At 35.3% G+C, this 15,133-nt stretch overlaps 1 protein-coding gene across 1 annotated transcript in view; it reads right to left on the reverse strand.

Moving 5' to 3' along the window:
- Positions 1 to 313: 313 nt before the first annotated feature.
- LOC116501118 (hippocampus abundant transcript-like protein 1) overlaps positions 314 to 15,133 on the reverse strand; it is a 31,085-nt gene continuing 16,265 nt past the window's right edge. Inside the window, exons 4-12 of the mRNA XM_032206530.1 lie at positions 13,361 to 13,488; positions 12,377 to 12,491; positions 10,403 to 10,621; positions 8,836 to 8,949; positions 8,205 to 8,276; positions 6,048 to 6,160; positions 4,110 to 4,207; positions 2,107 to 2,264; positions 314 to 1,815 (exon numbers count right to left, since the gene is read on the reverse strand). Of these exons, the coding sequence (XP_032062421.1) occupies positions 1,612 to 1,815; positions 2,107 to 2,264; positions 4,110 to 4,207; positions 6,048 to 6,160; positions 8,205 to 8,276; positions 8,836 to 8,949; positions 10,403 to 10,621; positions 12,377 to 12,491; positions 13,361 to 13,488 (1,221 nt within the window). The 3' untranslated portion in view covers positions 314 to 1,611. The remainder of the gene's footprint in view (positions 1,816 to 2,106; positions 2,265 to 4,109; positions 4,208 to 6,047; positions 6,161 to 8,204; positions 8,277 to 8,835; positions 8,950 to 10,402; positions 10,622 to 12,376; positions 12,492 to 13,360; positions 13,489 to 15,133) is intronic.

Genomic DNA, 15,133 nt, shown 5'->3' on the forward strand with positions numbered 1-15,133 from the left:
TTTTTTACTTTTTATTTCTAAGCTTACTTCCTTTCCACTCTTCCCACTTCTCTACCCCAGTGGACACCATGTGGACTTTTGAGCAAATCATGCATTGCACCACGCTTGATGACAGATTCAGTGCCACAACACTGGGATCAAACCATGTCCATTCTGAAGCAAGGAAGACACAATAGTGAAACCAGAAGTACATACACAGACAAAATCTAGAAAGCCCAAGATTTATTATGCATTAGGAAGCTTATTAACTTAAAAACCAAACCATATAGTACAAAAGGTTTGATATCATTGCTTAACATGGAACAAGTTTCAAAATATATATTTTTAAAATTTGTTCAGTCAATACACAATCCTTTTAAAAAACTGTATATCTGTCAGTATCATCATTACATTTATAATACATGATTTACACAGCACCCATCTGGAAAAATTAGAACTCCTTACAAATATCTACATATATTGCATACATATAAAACATTCATAGGAGTATTTCAATAAAGTTGGGTTTAATGGTCCATTTACACTGCAGCAAAATACATATATAAATCTGTATATTTTTCATAAAATGTCTCTAAAAATTAGTATATTTGTAGCCATAACTCCTTTAAAGCTTCTTTTAAAAAGGAAAATTTGATATGAATATATCCATAAGATTCAGCAGGTAAGACAGTGATATAAAGGCTAAATATGATTAATAACTAAACACTAAATAGCAGTTAAGGCAGGGGTGAAAAGAATTAATAGGAAAGATTATTTCATATGGCAGATAAAGTGACAAAATGCAATAAATATACATACTTATTGTTGTAAACTACTCTCACACCCACTGCTTTTCCTGCTTCTGAAGTCAGGAGTGTACACACTTCTGATGCTGCTCATTTTATAAGCAATATTCTATTTATTTATTTTAAAATTGGCAAAACATTAATGCAACCAGTGCTTTCAGATGCCACCTGGATTTGCTTCAACTGTGCAGAACTGATTTCTCTGGAGAGTGGGTTTAAGACTTCAATATGACCTTAATTTATGGGTAGCGACTGCCACATGTGATCATGCACCCTCAGAAGTCATCTCAGTTTTATCAGTGCATTCTGGTAACTACTGGATTTCTTGTTACTAAAAAATGTTTGAGAATGTCTTTGAGAAATAAAGACCTTTTCTGATAGACAGTATTTCAGAAATCAGAAATATATAGATCAGTCCCTCTCATACAATAAGGACTAGATGGGCCATACGTGCAGACAAAAGGCAAAAAAAATGCAAAACAACCTCGGCAGTGATGGCAGAAACTGTTCTGCCTCAAGTCTGATCATTTTGCATATGACTTTGGGAACTAAACATTCAATCTTTGAAAAATATTCACATTTTTGCCCAATATAAGGATTTGACATAGCACTTGCAGTCACATTGAATACAATCACACATAGCTGTGACCTCATAAACTAAACAAGCCCTCTGGCAAGTGTGGTATCAACCCGAAGTACCATAATAATGTGGTCTTCCCTTCCACATGGCTACATTCCTTTTGGAGGTCCACACACATCCTACCAAGCTTGCCAATCTACAATTCAGTGCATTAATTTGTTCCATAGTCTCCTCAGAAGTCAGCCTTCATACACTGCTATCTTGCAGCAATGGTTCAATGTCCTCTTCACTACTTCGGTCTAGGTTGTTGCTCAGAGCACTGCTGATGCTGTTGCTGTGTTTTCTGTTGCTGCTGGCTTTGCTGTGTTCAGGAATAAATACGGCGACTAGAAAAGCTAGAAGAACAATACATGCTCCTACCAGGAATGGTGGACCAGGAATGACTGCTCTCTGCAGGGAAATAAGCACAACAAAGAATTAATGAAGTTTAAAGTACACTGACTTCTGTCTTAAGAACGATACCATTAAGACTAGAGATACTAAGAGACATTTACACTGACTATAAACTGTATGCAAACCAGTTCATATGTGCTCTGCAATATGACTTTTGTGCATCTACAACTCCTCACCTGATCTGCACACTGATCAGAAAACCAGAAACATGCACAAAACAATTGACACGTGGCAGACTTTTACCTCACAAAATTTTATACTGCAAACTTCACATAATTTTAAACTTACTTCTTCCCTGGGATCTACCATTGTGTTTTTTTCAGAAGTCTGATCCGGTGATAATTCATTGAGCTCCACATGAAAGAGAAAGAAAATAAAGCCATACAGTGCTGGTCCCAGGCCATTGCACAGACCTCTTATTCCAGTTATTATTCCTTGGACAACACCTAATGAAGAAAAAAAATATATTTTTGTTGTTGTTTGTACAATCAAGAATGTAATACTTAAAGCAAACAGCTCGAAGTGTATTCTTATGGCTGTTTCAAAATAGCACATCCTACAATTATTTCTACATGCTAACTTCTTAAATACTTTGAAAATAATTTTCTGGATTAAAGTATAATCTGTACGACCATAGCTACATGTATGTTATTATACCTGAATTCCACTGGAATCCATTTGAGTTCTCAATTTATGTGTAAGTCTAATTTTCTGCACTGCAGTTATTCTACCCTCATCCAATGAAGTTGGCAAAGGTTAAGTATGGTACTTGCCCAGTTTATTTTCAAGTGAAATTTAAAGTAATTTATCTACATATTAAGGAACGTTATTATCAAAATATGCACAAACTGTAATAAATAGCTTCCCTTCTTCAGTCGAAAACCAGGATTTCAGTACCAGGTGTGGTACTGAAATTACTTGTGGTGGTAAATTCAACAGTACTACAATAAATTCATGATGCTATATTGCTTGCAATTTTAGCCTGAAGTATTTTGAAATGCTGATTAGAAAGCTTCATTAATCAAACTTCTATGGTTATATTTTTGTTCCAAGTTCAAAAAGTGATAGAGATGACAGCGTAAAAGGTGCAGTATTTTGACAGTACTAAAGACTAATATGCTACATGGCAGTATTTTTATGATGTTAGCTGTCTGCATAATGCTCTCCTTGCGGCAGTAACTTGCAGAACCACAGGAAAGCAAATAGGCCAAAAAGAAAGTTAAGTTCTTTCATCATAGGTTGACAAGTTGAAAAATCTTTGTTGCCACTAGGTGGCAAAACTTCACTCTGGACAGAATTATATGATCAAGCTATTAGCAGTAGTTTCTTCAATGTAAAATGAAAGATCAACATCTTTTAATTAAACTATTCATTTCACAACTTCAGTAGAAAACTGGTCTTCTAAACCTTTTAAATGTCTTTGTTAGAAACAAAAATTAGAGCAGAGGAGGGGGCAGAATGATCAAAAAGACACATAAAATACTGCCTTACACGCCCTTCAAATCGTAGAAATCTACCTCGTAGCACAGTACCTCCTTAGTGCTTCCTGTATTAACTGCCCTTATCTAATTTTAAGTTGTACAGTGTTAAAGCAAGACTTATGATTTATATGTACGGAATTATTTAAAAGAGAACACTAAATTCAATTACTATGTGGCAGCATTATTCAATTCACTTAAGAGGATTCTTTCTGATTTTTATTCCCGTCAATCACAGTCACGTATCATACCTTCCTCATGCTTCTGTTTTCTCAGATTATTTAATTAAGTGCCCTTTTCTATTCTGTGAAAATCTGAGTGTTATAGAATAAAAGGCAAACTCTTCCACGCAGAATAGAGCATTTTCTTGCATAGGTTTATTCTAATTTGGTTTTAATATATGTTTTTAGTTTCTGTTAAAAACATAGTACTATTAAATTAGTATTCACTATCTGAAGTACTGACTAGTATCACTATCTGAGTATTCATTAGTACTATCACTATCTGAAGGTTACTTTAGAAAAAAAAAGAAGGGAAAAACATGGAAGTTATTTTTTGTTGTTGCTTTTGCGGTAATTTTAGAGGAAGCTAGAAGAGAACTAACTGGTTAGACACAAACTATGTATTTTGCTCTGCAAATTTGATAAATGCATGCACCTGCTTCCTCTCTACATGGGTTTGTAGTCTTCTACAGCTGCTACCAGCAAAACTCATTACTCACCAACATATTTAAAAAGTACACCTAGGTGAATATTCTGCTTTCTGAACAGGAACATCATTCAAAATACTCAAACAAATTCATTCAGTGCTCACCTTGTTGATCTGACTCTGCATTTCGTGAAACCAGAGCACTAATTGCTGGGAATGTAATGCTTGACATGGCTGCTACAGCTCCGGCTGCCCACATCATCCTGTGTTAAGTACACAATCTGAATTAAAAGTGAGAATACCCATGTAATTACTTCCCTGTCACTTTTCTTCCCTCCCTGCTACATCCACGCTGCAAGAAGGGCCACAAGTGCATGCACGTTTAAGGCTTAATGCATTTTCAAAAATGCTCTTATTATAATACCTAAAGAGTAGTAATTATCCGGTCAGGGCCTTCTGCTTGTTCCCCTCCCATAAATTACTCTGAGCTTGTAGAAATAAAAGTGCATTTAAATCTATGCTAGCTATTACAATGGAGATAAAGGGAGTACAAATGAAACGCTCTACTGCCTTCTTGTCTCCAAAGGCTGTACAAAGATTTTCATTGAGTTTTCCAGTGAAACAGTGTAACTTGTGGCATTGGGTTTAAACAGCAAGGTTTTGGTAGCAGAGGGGCTGCACATGTGGCCTTGTGAGAAGAGACTAAGAGCTGAGCCACATTAGGTAAGAGCCAGCCAGCTCCAAAAGGCTCCTGCTGCTGCCCAAAGCTGAGCCCATAACCAAACCTGGTTGTGTCTCTATGACAGCATATTTAAGAAAGGGAAAAAAAAAAAAAAGAAAAAGAAAAAGAAAAAAACAGTTATGTTGCAGCAGCTGTGAAAAAGGAGTGAGAAAATGGGAGAGAAACTGCCCTGCAGACCCCCCCCAGGTCTCCTTGCAGGATGACAGGATGTTCTCCAGGCTCCAGAGCAGAAGTTCCTCTGTGGCAAGGCCCATGGTAGAGCAGGCTGTACCCCTGCAATATATGGGTGCCACATTGGAGCCAATCTCCACAGAGAAGGCCACAACAGAGTAAATCTGACCTGTCAGAAGCTGAAGCCCATAGACAGCCCATGCAAGAACTGATTCCTAGCCAGGACTGCATCTCTTGGGAGGGACCCCATGCTGGAGCTGGGGAAGAGCATGAGTGGCAGAGACAAAGTATTATAGACTGACTGCAGTGCCCATTCCCCTGTGCTGCTTAGTGGGGAGGAAATAGAAGAAGGTGCATGGTTTCGGGGGTGGGGAGGGGTGGGAGGAAAAGATGGGGAAAATGTGTTTTTAGTTTGCAATGTTCTAATCTGTTACTGACAATAAATTACATTAATCTTCCCTGTGCTGAGTACATTTTGCCCATGATACTAACTGGTAAGTGATCTCCCTCTCTTTATCTCACCCAGGAGCTTCTTCACTGCATTTTTCCCTTATTCTACAGGAGAGGAGAAATGAAATAGCACCATGGTGGTGTTTAGCTACCTACTGTTATTACACAGTATACACCACTCGCATAATAACTCTCTAGGAAGTGCTCTGATACATTTCATGGCTCTATTAGCAGGACAAACTTCCTAAGGAAAGAGCTGTTGCAGCTCATCATTTCAATTCGCATTACTTACAAACAGTTTCTCTAATAAAAGCAGCTCTAGATAGTTTCTGTGACCATAAACAGTTACAGCAGAAGAACAAAAGAGTAGAAAAAGGTAGAGGCCCAGAAACTGTTTGACAAAATGAATCTATAGAAATTAGTGGAAAGAACATACTACTTATTAGTTTGTGAGTTTAAGAAGTTTCACCCATTTGTGGACATAAAACTCATGGTAAAAGATTACAAAGATTAATTTCTCAAAAGGGCTGTTACTCTCCAATGTACAGTACACACATGGAAAACTCTATCATTACTATACATGCAAAATACAAACTGAACTTTGGCAGTGCAACGCAAATAATCATGTTTAATTCAGAAAACATTTAAATATCCGTTACAACAGAATTAACTACAAGGATTTCTTGGAGAGATACTCTTAGTTCTGTATCAGAGATGCACATATGAAAACACACACTTACCAAGACTGAGATCCAAAACCATACCAAGCCAACTGAAGAATTTGAAAGGCAAGACCCAGGAGAACCGTATTTTTGTTCCCTATTGACCTCATCAAGATACTGAGAAACACGGTCTGCAAGAGAAATTATTCATCCAGAAGTTTAAAAAAAGTCTGATCGCTAAAATGACCTTCCAGCTGCTGAGTTCATACTATTCGTGCACGTACTTTCCATTTATGCAAGTCTAAAATGCAGACTACCTTAATATCAAAAGTTGATACTACTCTTCTTAACTATTACTGTGTTTCTACTTCAGAACATCCGGAAGTGTATGTTTTGCCTTGTCTACATACATAGAAACAGACACTGAAATGTTACTATAAACAGGCTTCTGTTTCTACTCCTAAAATACTGTTTCCTTACAGGCTAGAGAGTTCCACAGAAAAATACTGGTGCCAAGTTAAGATACAGGATGAATTTACCAAGATCAACAAATTCTCAAGAATAAAAGACTGTTGGCTGAGGGAAAAAAAAAAAAAAAAAAAAAAAAAAAAGTCTTTAAGTGAACTTTAGGTGAATTACTACCTGGCTTTACAGTCAAAACTAATATGTAAATCCTGTTGATCTTCTGAGTTCACTACATGCACTAAAATTTGGCCAAGCCCTTTTACTACATTTAATTTCATATTCTGCTTACTCTTTACACCACTTCTTTTCTATTTGCACATAGAAACTAATTCTAAAAGTGGACCACTGTTTTTCATGTTTGAAGAGGCATTACTGCTAAGGGTGAAGGAGAGCCAAGTTCATATACAACAGCAATAGACCCATGGCAAGAGGATGACAGTTCTCAGAATGGCAAAATCCATATGGACAGCCTCACTCAGTTAAAAGTGCACTTTTCTTTAACATGAGAAATTCAGCAATGCATCAGTAAAAAGCCACAAAACAGGAACCAGAAGGATTACAGAGCACAGCATGCTTCCTCTTTCATACACATCTTACTGACACTAGTTTTCTTATGTGTCCCCATTCTTAGATGCAAATACTTTGAAAGTTAAATAACAAGAATATGATAGTTCCATGGCTATGTTATTAGTTCTTTCTTAGGACAACCAGCATTCCATTTCAAATCAGTATTTATGAAGCAAAGCTTATTTCAATAACCTGCATTCTTGAAAGAGTTAAAAAAAAAAAAAAAAAAAAAAAGAACAGTGGAATTTCCTCCTTCTAATATTGAAAATTATGAAGCCAAATGGCAGCCATTTTTAGCAAAATACTAAAGTATACTAAAGTATTAGTAAAGTTTTAGTAAAAATGCTGGTCTGAATAAAGTATGATTAGCAAATGTGAGTGCACATAAAAGCATCAAAACACAGCAAGGGTTAAAATAATGACTTGTACTGATAATCAAGGACAACTGACATCAGTGGAACCAGTAAACACCAAGGAATGTGTTGTTTACAGCAAAATAAGAGTTCCACTCTGCAAAGGATGGTAACAAGGTTACACCATATTACATGTGCCATTCCCCTCTGTTGTCACAACAGGAAGGCAAACTATAGCCATAAAGACACACAAATGAGGAAATACACCATTGGCAACAAGATTTACATGGATAAAGGAAAGAGACAAAATATCTCACTGAAACACTTTGCTTACTATAAGGTATAAAAGACCTCCAAAAAACAGCTCACTGTTGCCAGTTAAGAGATAGAAAGAAATATACCAAAGTCTCAAAATTCCTCAACCTCCACATTGAGCCTAAATAACCATGCACACATGTCAATACACGCATGTTCTTGTATGAGTTGCATAGCATGAGCCAACTGAACAGGTACAAGTAGGATGACTTGCTTAAAACAAATACCTTATTTTCCTTTCAGAAGGTCTTGCATTAACTATTGTTAATGCAATTTCTTGCATCATTTTGATCATTTCAAGCCAGCATTTCAGTAAATTTGCTGATTCACTTTTAGTTTCATTTCCAGTATTTCTGAAGAAAGGGTATTTACAGAGATATTTACACAATCTACATGAATGTAACCTTTACTGACTGTAAAATATATTGATGTTCTAGAGTATTTAAGTATATAGACAAACTTAATAGTCAGAAGAGTGTTCCCCAGCATCACGTTTTGTACTACTCAACAAAACACTAAAAACAATAAAGCTTACCTGAGCTATTATTGACAGGATGCCTACCACTGCTATAAATGCTGCAATGCTAGCAGATCCAAAACCAATAATCTAAAGAGAAGCAGAAAATGCATAAAAGAAATGCCAAACAATCCAGAAATATCAGTAGTAAAAAAGTAACTTCTCAGAAGAAAATATTGATCCCTGCTTGTAACGTGAATTCATACAGGAAGCGTTCATTTTAAAGAATAACTGCTTGCAAAGAAATGCAAACAAGAAAAAAAAAAAAAAAGGGGCCTTAGAAAAAGGAGTCAGAGAAAGTCAGAAAGTCATACATCTATAGAAAGAAGTTCTCTATGACCTCCCACAGACACAATAGTTCTTCAACAGGCAGGACCCCACCTCGAGACATGCAAAATGCTACATTCAGTGGGAACAAAGGTCTGCTTTACTTTATTAACACATGCTTAAACTATGGCTGGGACTACGCATCAGAAGTCAAGCTTCCAGTATCATTCAATTCTTGATTTAGCAAAGTATTCCACCTTTACTCCTTTAAGATGTATTTTGACAAAAATCAGTTTCCTAAGGAAAGCCTTCAACAAGAAATAGGTCTTATGCAATTCCTATTTAAACATACTTAGTAAGATGTGAAGTGACTAACATTTACCTGTCGCAAATACAGAAAAAAACTAGAATACTGGCCAGCCTCAGGCAGATAGGAGAGAAACACTGTAATGCAGATCGGGAGAACAGCAGAATCTTTTCTAACCTTCCTCAGAGACTGGAAGAAAAAGCAAATAAAACAAGTATTAGAACATGAAGTGTAATGAAAGACTAACGAAAGCAGATGTCACATTCACATTTTGCAATCTATTTTTGTTCACATATACTAGTCCAAAAATCATACAAGGAAATAATTAAGCTGAAGTTTGAGCTTGAAATTGCCCCCTCTTATATAAGGTGCTTTGCACCAGAGTTTTATTCCAAAATTTCCTATCTGATTTTCGAAGCTACAGTTCCATGTCAAATTGCAAGTACTCACTGAAAACATGATATAACACTTACGGAAATGCATTGCATCTATGCATCTATTGTTCTCTTCTCCCAAGCACTAAGTGACAAAAACAAGAGGAAGCGACCTTAAGTAGTGCCAGGGGAGCTTTATAGGATATCCAGGGCTGGATATTAGGAAAAATTTCTTCACTCAAAGGGTTGTGAAGTATTGGAACAGGCTGCCCAGGGAAGTAGTTGAATCACCATCCCTGGAGGTCTTCAAAGAACTTGTAGTGCTTCATGACAGTTTAATGGTGGGCTTGGCAGTGCTAGGTTAAAGGTTGGGCTAAATGATCTAAGAGGTCTTTTCCAACCTATATGATTCAATGATTCATCTCCATAATAATCTGTTCTGAAAGATGCTAGCAAATATTACAACCTCATTACAACTGTTTCTCTTGCCAAATTATGAGAATATTTTTCCTTCTACATTTCTTACACCTGTTATGCATATGATTTATATTAAGTAACAAATACATTGTAGAAAAACTATTCTTTAACTGCATTATTTCAAGCACATCACTCATTTTTCAACATTCACAAGTTCCCAGCAAGATAATTTCATTAAGATTGTTCTCTCCTCACTTAGATATCAAGGTGACACACAATATCAGCTCAGTAAGTGTGAATAGATGAACAAGTCAGTAGAAAGACTGTATTATATGTTTTAACCCTTCGGTATATGGCTATATGAAAAAAAAAATCTTTATAAGTTTATTCTACACTAAAAAATTATAATATAACCAACACTGCAAATCAATGGTGAGGAGATATTGCAAAAACAAGCACTAAACAAACAAAAAAACAAACCTAAATAAAGCACAAAGCATAAAATGAATATGAAAAAATCTTACAGTATCAGATTTTGTGATATGTAGCTGCGTAAGAGTTTAGCATTTCTCTTGCCATAGAAAAGAGTGAGCTGGTAAGAGAGGTAACACATTTCCCTTTGAAGTTCATGTCAAACATTTTCAATTCAAGAAGCATTTAATCCACAAAGTTTAGTTTATTTGGTTGATGTTGTTTTTTTAATGTAGCTAGATCTTTTTGTGCACAAGCAGAGAACAGAGACTACCATGTTGAGACTATACATGACTAACAGTCAAGTTAACAGTAAGATTAAAGATTCCTAAAGCTTACAAAACATAATTCATTAAATTATTTATTGAAGTGCATCTTACTGCAAAAGGGTCTGCTTGTTCCCATGATATTGCAGCTCCCCATGAAGCAGGTCTCATTTTTTCTGGCAGGGATTCTGGTACAACTAGCAGGATGAAACAGATGTCTATAACAGCCACCAGTGTGGCCACTATTACAACAAGGTTATCTCCATAGCTGGCAGAGAGGTATGCTCCGATGGCAGGACTAGTTACCAAACTTGCTGCAAAGGTGGCAGATACCTACGCACAAGAACAGTTTACAAACTTGTTTAAGTAGTTATTCTGCCACTGCAGAATAATACCCAAATTTGAACCAATATCCCTCACCCCAGAGTACAGTTCTAAGAAAAAAAAAAAAAAAAAAAGTCAAATTTTAAGTCAAAGATTACTATGACAGTGAATATAGGCCCTAATAAAACTTCTCCATCCTCCTCCACAGCCCACCATACAAAACATATGCATTCAAAGTCCAACTTTGACTGAAGCAAAGGAAGGGAGCTCTTACTTTGAGTTTGAATAAATGGATTTTATTTTCTAATATGAGGAATTTGATGAGCTTTCACTTAAAAGTTGTCAGCATGTTTAATGCCTGTCTAACTCAACTTGAGCCTCACCAATCTTGGTGAAAGAGATTGTAAAAAAAAGCATGTAGTGCTTTTGTTAAAAGTATGTAGGTACAACTGTACCACTGGACAGCACAGCAAACTATCATTAGTTCTAACAATAAATTCAACAGCTGTATTGCTTCAAATTACATTGTAAAGACACGCAGCTATTAACAAATCTTTCTACATTCATATACAGTGGAACACAATAAAAAAAACCACAAGCACTGTAGTCAAATTTCACTACTAAGATCACCAGAAAAGTGTATTAAAAAGCTAGATTTTTTATTTACCACTGTTTTCCAGCCTCCAAACCAAAAACACACTGCATGTCTATTCTGTAGAATAGTTAACACCAGAAGCTACTTTAGCTTTATGCCTAGCTAAAAAAAAGTCCTAAGAAAAAGCTGTAACAAAATGACTACAAGGAGGTGTTTCCTCATGGAAACAATTGCACTTCAGTCTAATACGTTATAAAATTTCAGATTTTCTTTCTCTTTACAGGCAGGCAAATGGATGCTTCAAATACACTTATGTCCCCTTACAGATAGGAAAAAAAACAGGTGATAATGAATTCCAGAACTTTTAATCTTGTTTTGTGTTCTTCTACAAAAAATATACACCAGTTCAAAAGAACTAAATCATTTATCTTCTCAAAATTGAACCTTTTTAAGGACAAAAATAAAGGGAAACCTTATTGTACAATGTACAATACTGCCAATGTACAGTACTGCCAAGAATCAATGTATTAGTATCTGTATGGTGAAAACAGATGCACATAGGATGAAGGGATAAATGAAGTTAAAAGGCTAAGGATATCCACATACTGGACCACAAGCTGAACAAAGCCTAAATACATATATTCAGAAGAGCAAACTAACCAGGAATTATATTATTTCTGGAAAGGCTAGTGTGTACAAAGATAACTATATTCCTCTTACCTTGCGAATTAAAAAAGTCTATCAGTAAGTTACTAAATAGTCTGCATTATGAATTTTCACCCTCCCACACTATTTTGACTGTAAAAAACGCCCTTCTATATTACAAAGAAATCACATACAAGTACAAGTGGGGGAGAGATATTTTAAAACCAGCATTAAATGACTTGCACTGGCATCAGTATTTCTTATCCTGTCTGCAAAACCTAAAAGATATTTTGTTCCACAAACCCTACATGCAAATAAATGTGTTAAATTCTGAGCACAAAGCATCCTGTGAAGCAGTAAAAAAAGTCTAAATTAGATTTCCCACATTCTAACAATATGTCTTGGTACACGGTTCATTCCTTTCTCTATTAACTTTATTACTTAAAGACACTGCACCAAAACACAAACTCAATACAAAGGTTATAATATGACCTTTTTTTTTCCCCAATTTTAGTGTATCTTACCCGTCCATAGGCTGTAATTCTTTCATGTTCTTGTGTTACATCAGCTACATAGGCAAATATTACAGAAAAGGTAACAGAAAAGATTCCAGATACCGAAATCATAGCGAAGTACCACCTAATGATTTAAAAACAACAATTAGAAAGTTTAAGCTTTAGCTTTTCTCTTCAAGTGAGATTGTATCTTGTTTATGAAAAGCAATCATCCAAAACTAACTACTTAGAGCTTTACAGGAGATGAATAAAAATAGGACTGTGAAGTTTGACTTAAATATTGGAAAACAGTATTTTAATTTTTGATATCCTAATATTTACTTTACAGCAAATAAAAGAAACAGCCTTTTCCAGTCATGATACCTACACATTTCCACATTCTCAAAATTGAAGAATGCTTAAATTACGAAAAATGAATTATTTTAGAACTCAGTTTTTCAATCAGTTAAAGAACACACTACCATATGTAAAGCTTTGTACATAGCTTTGTTCAGTTTTGCTTTCAAAGTCCTTTCACTGAACTAAATTTCACAAGAAGTATAAATTAAACTGAAACCAAGTCTTTTCCCCTTGGTTACAACTTCCAAGTTTCCTAACCAAAGTTAAGGGATCTGGTTTGTGGCAATTAGAATTTACTGACCACAGAAAAGTGTAAGTTTCCCTTAGCTTTAGAAATGTTTATTACAGCATCTTGTGCATCCTTCAGGGGATTAAATACAGTTAAATTTAAAAATGAATTAAGGTTATCAAACTGTTTCAAATATTTTACTTATGCAAATACAGTAACCTAAAACACTTTCCATAAGTTCTACGTTTAAGATCCACAGTTTTAGCACCCTTTAAACAAAAACAGCTCCACAACAATGTAATTGTGTCTTCAAAGAAAACTGGCTTCACTCTTGCCTTACTGTCCTCATCCCACTTTCCCAAACTACTCCTGTGATTGAATTTCTACTATACTAAAATATCCCTCTTACTGTACGTATCACTTACCACGGACTTATTCGCATTAATGGAATTGGGGCACAGGTGAAGAAAACAGTAAGAAGAAGAAAAGACTTTCTTCCCCATGCATCTGATAGAGCACCTATTAGTGGAGCACTGAGAAAGGACAAAAAACCCTGTAATAGAAGAAAAATAATTGATGATTACATTTGCATTTCACTTTAACCAAAATATAAAAAAAATCAGCCTAATTGGCAATATGATTTGAAATTAAATACAAAAAGGCAATTGAAATTGTATACAATTTCTTCTGCGGTCTACTTTTCTGTGATTTAGATGTTTTATGTTTCAAATTCACTGAACTTAAATGGACTGGGGAAAAAAAGAGGCATAACATTTCTCATGTTCAATTTGATATATATATATAGATATATATATATTCAATATAGTGGTAACACAGATTGTAAAAGCTTCTTAAAATATCCAAAACCTACAGTCAAGTTTCACAAAGGGGACCTTCTTAGCTTCTATCACAAGACTTCTTAGTGCTAGAACACAAAATTCCCTCTAACTTGGACATGAACATCCTAAGGGAGACCTCCAGGTAATTTAACTGTTCTCTGAAACAAACCAAACTGAGCTGTGAAAATGGAGGGATGCTTATGCTTCATACAATTTATTGTGCATGGGATATTGGTACTTTGAAACAACTATGAGGCTCATTTAAGCAAGGCTGACAACCTGAGACAATGGAACACCATAATGATGGTTCAGTGATATACGACAGATTACAAATACGAGTTGTCATGGAAAAAACTAAGGATCAAATACTGGGAGTTTTAAAATCTTGAATATCTACTACATGCAACTGGAGATCAGACAATAAGCAAAATGAATATAGAAAATACTTGTATGTAACCCCATTTTCTCTATTGCATTAATCAAGAGTTACCACATTTGGACAACAAAACATTTCATAAAATCTTAGAATCGAGGCCTCAGATCTGTTTTGTATAACATAGAAGAATTATAGTAAGCAAAGCTATTTATGTATTTGACTCTGCAAAACCCCCAGAAGTGACACCTTCCTCCTAATTGATCGATCCAACTCTGCCATAAACACAAACATTATTAAATACATGGTTTTGTAAACACCTCGTTACTCTGAAAGACTATTCCAATTAACTTTATATTTAAATTCCAGAGTTTAACTAATGATGTTCCATTTCAACATGTGCACGCAGGCTACTGTTTTAAGAAAGCATTATGCCCAGTCCTCATAAACTTCTCAGATTCCAATAATTTCAGTAAGTAAATTGCTACAAAAGTTACAAAGCCAGACCATCAAAACCCAGGAAATTTAGATGTCTTGTTCAGTTAAAATTAATGTTTTTGCTCCCTGCAGATTTTGGTAAAATGCAAATATGTTTTGCCAACTAACATCCAGAACACTTTTAATGTTTCACAAACATTTTGAAGAAAATTATCAGACACTGCAGTCCAAGTTCACTCTAGTCTATCTTCCAATTTATTATACCTGTTACAGCAATACATACATTTACACCATGAGATTTATGCACTTTTCTGCTGATATGCTCTGTAATAGGAATCTTCAGCTTGCTGCTTTTAAATGATGTTCCTCATTACATTGCACTTTGTACAATGTAAGAGTTGAAAGAAAACATTAGGACTAACAAGAACTTTGCTTTGCTAAGAAGTAACTTTAATAAAGTTAAAACAAAGTTATTTTTTTCAGTTTGAAACATCCCTACATTCATAATGCATGGTTTTCAGCCATTCACCACGTGAGATAGCAAGTTA

Source organism: Aythya fuligula, chromosome Z, assembly GCF_009819795.1.
Source record: "Aythya fuligula isolate bAytFul2 chromosome Z, bAytFul2.pri, whole genome shotgun sequence".
Lineage (NCBI taxonomy): Eukaryota > Metazoa > Chordata > Aves > Anseriformes > Anatidae > Aythya > Aythya fuligula.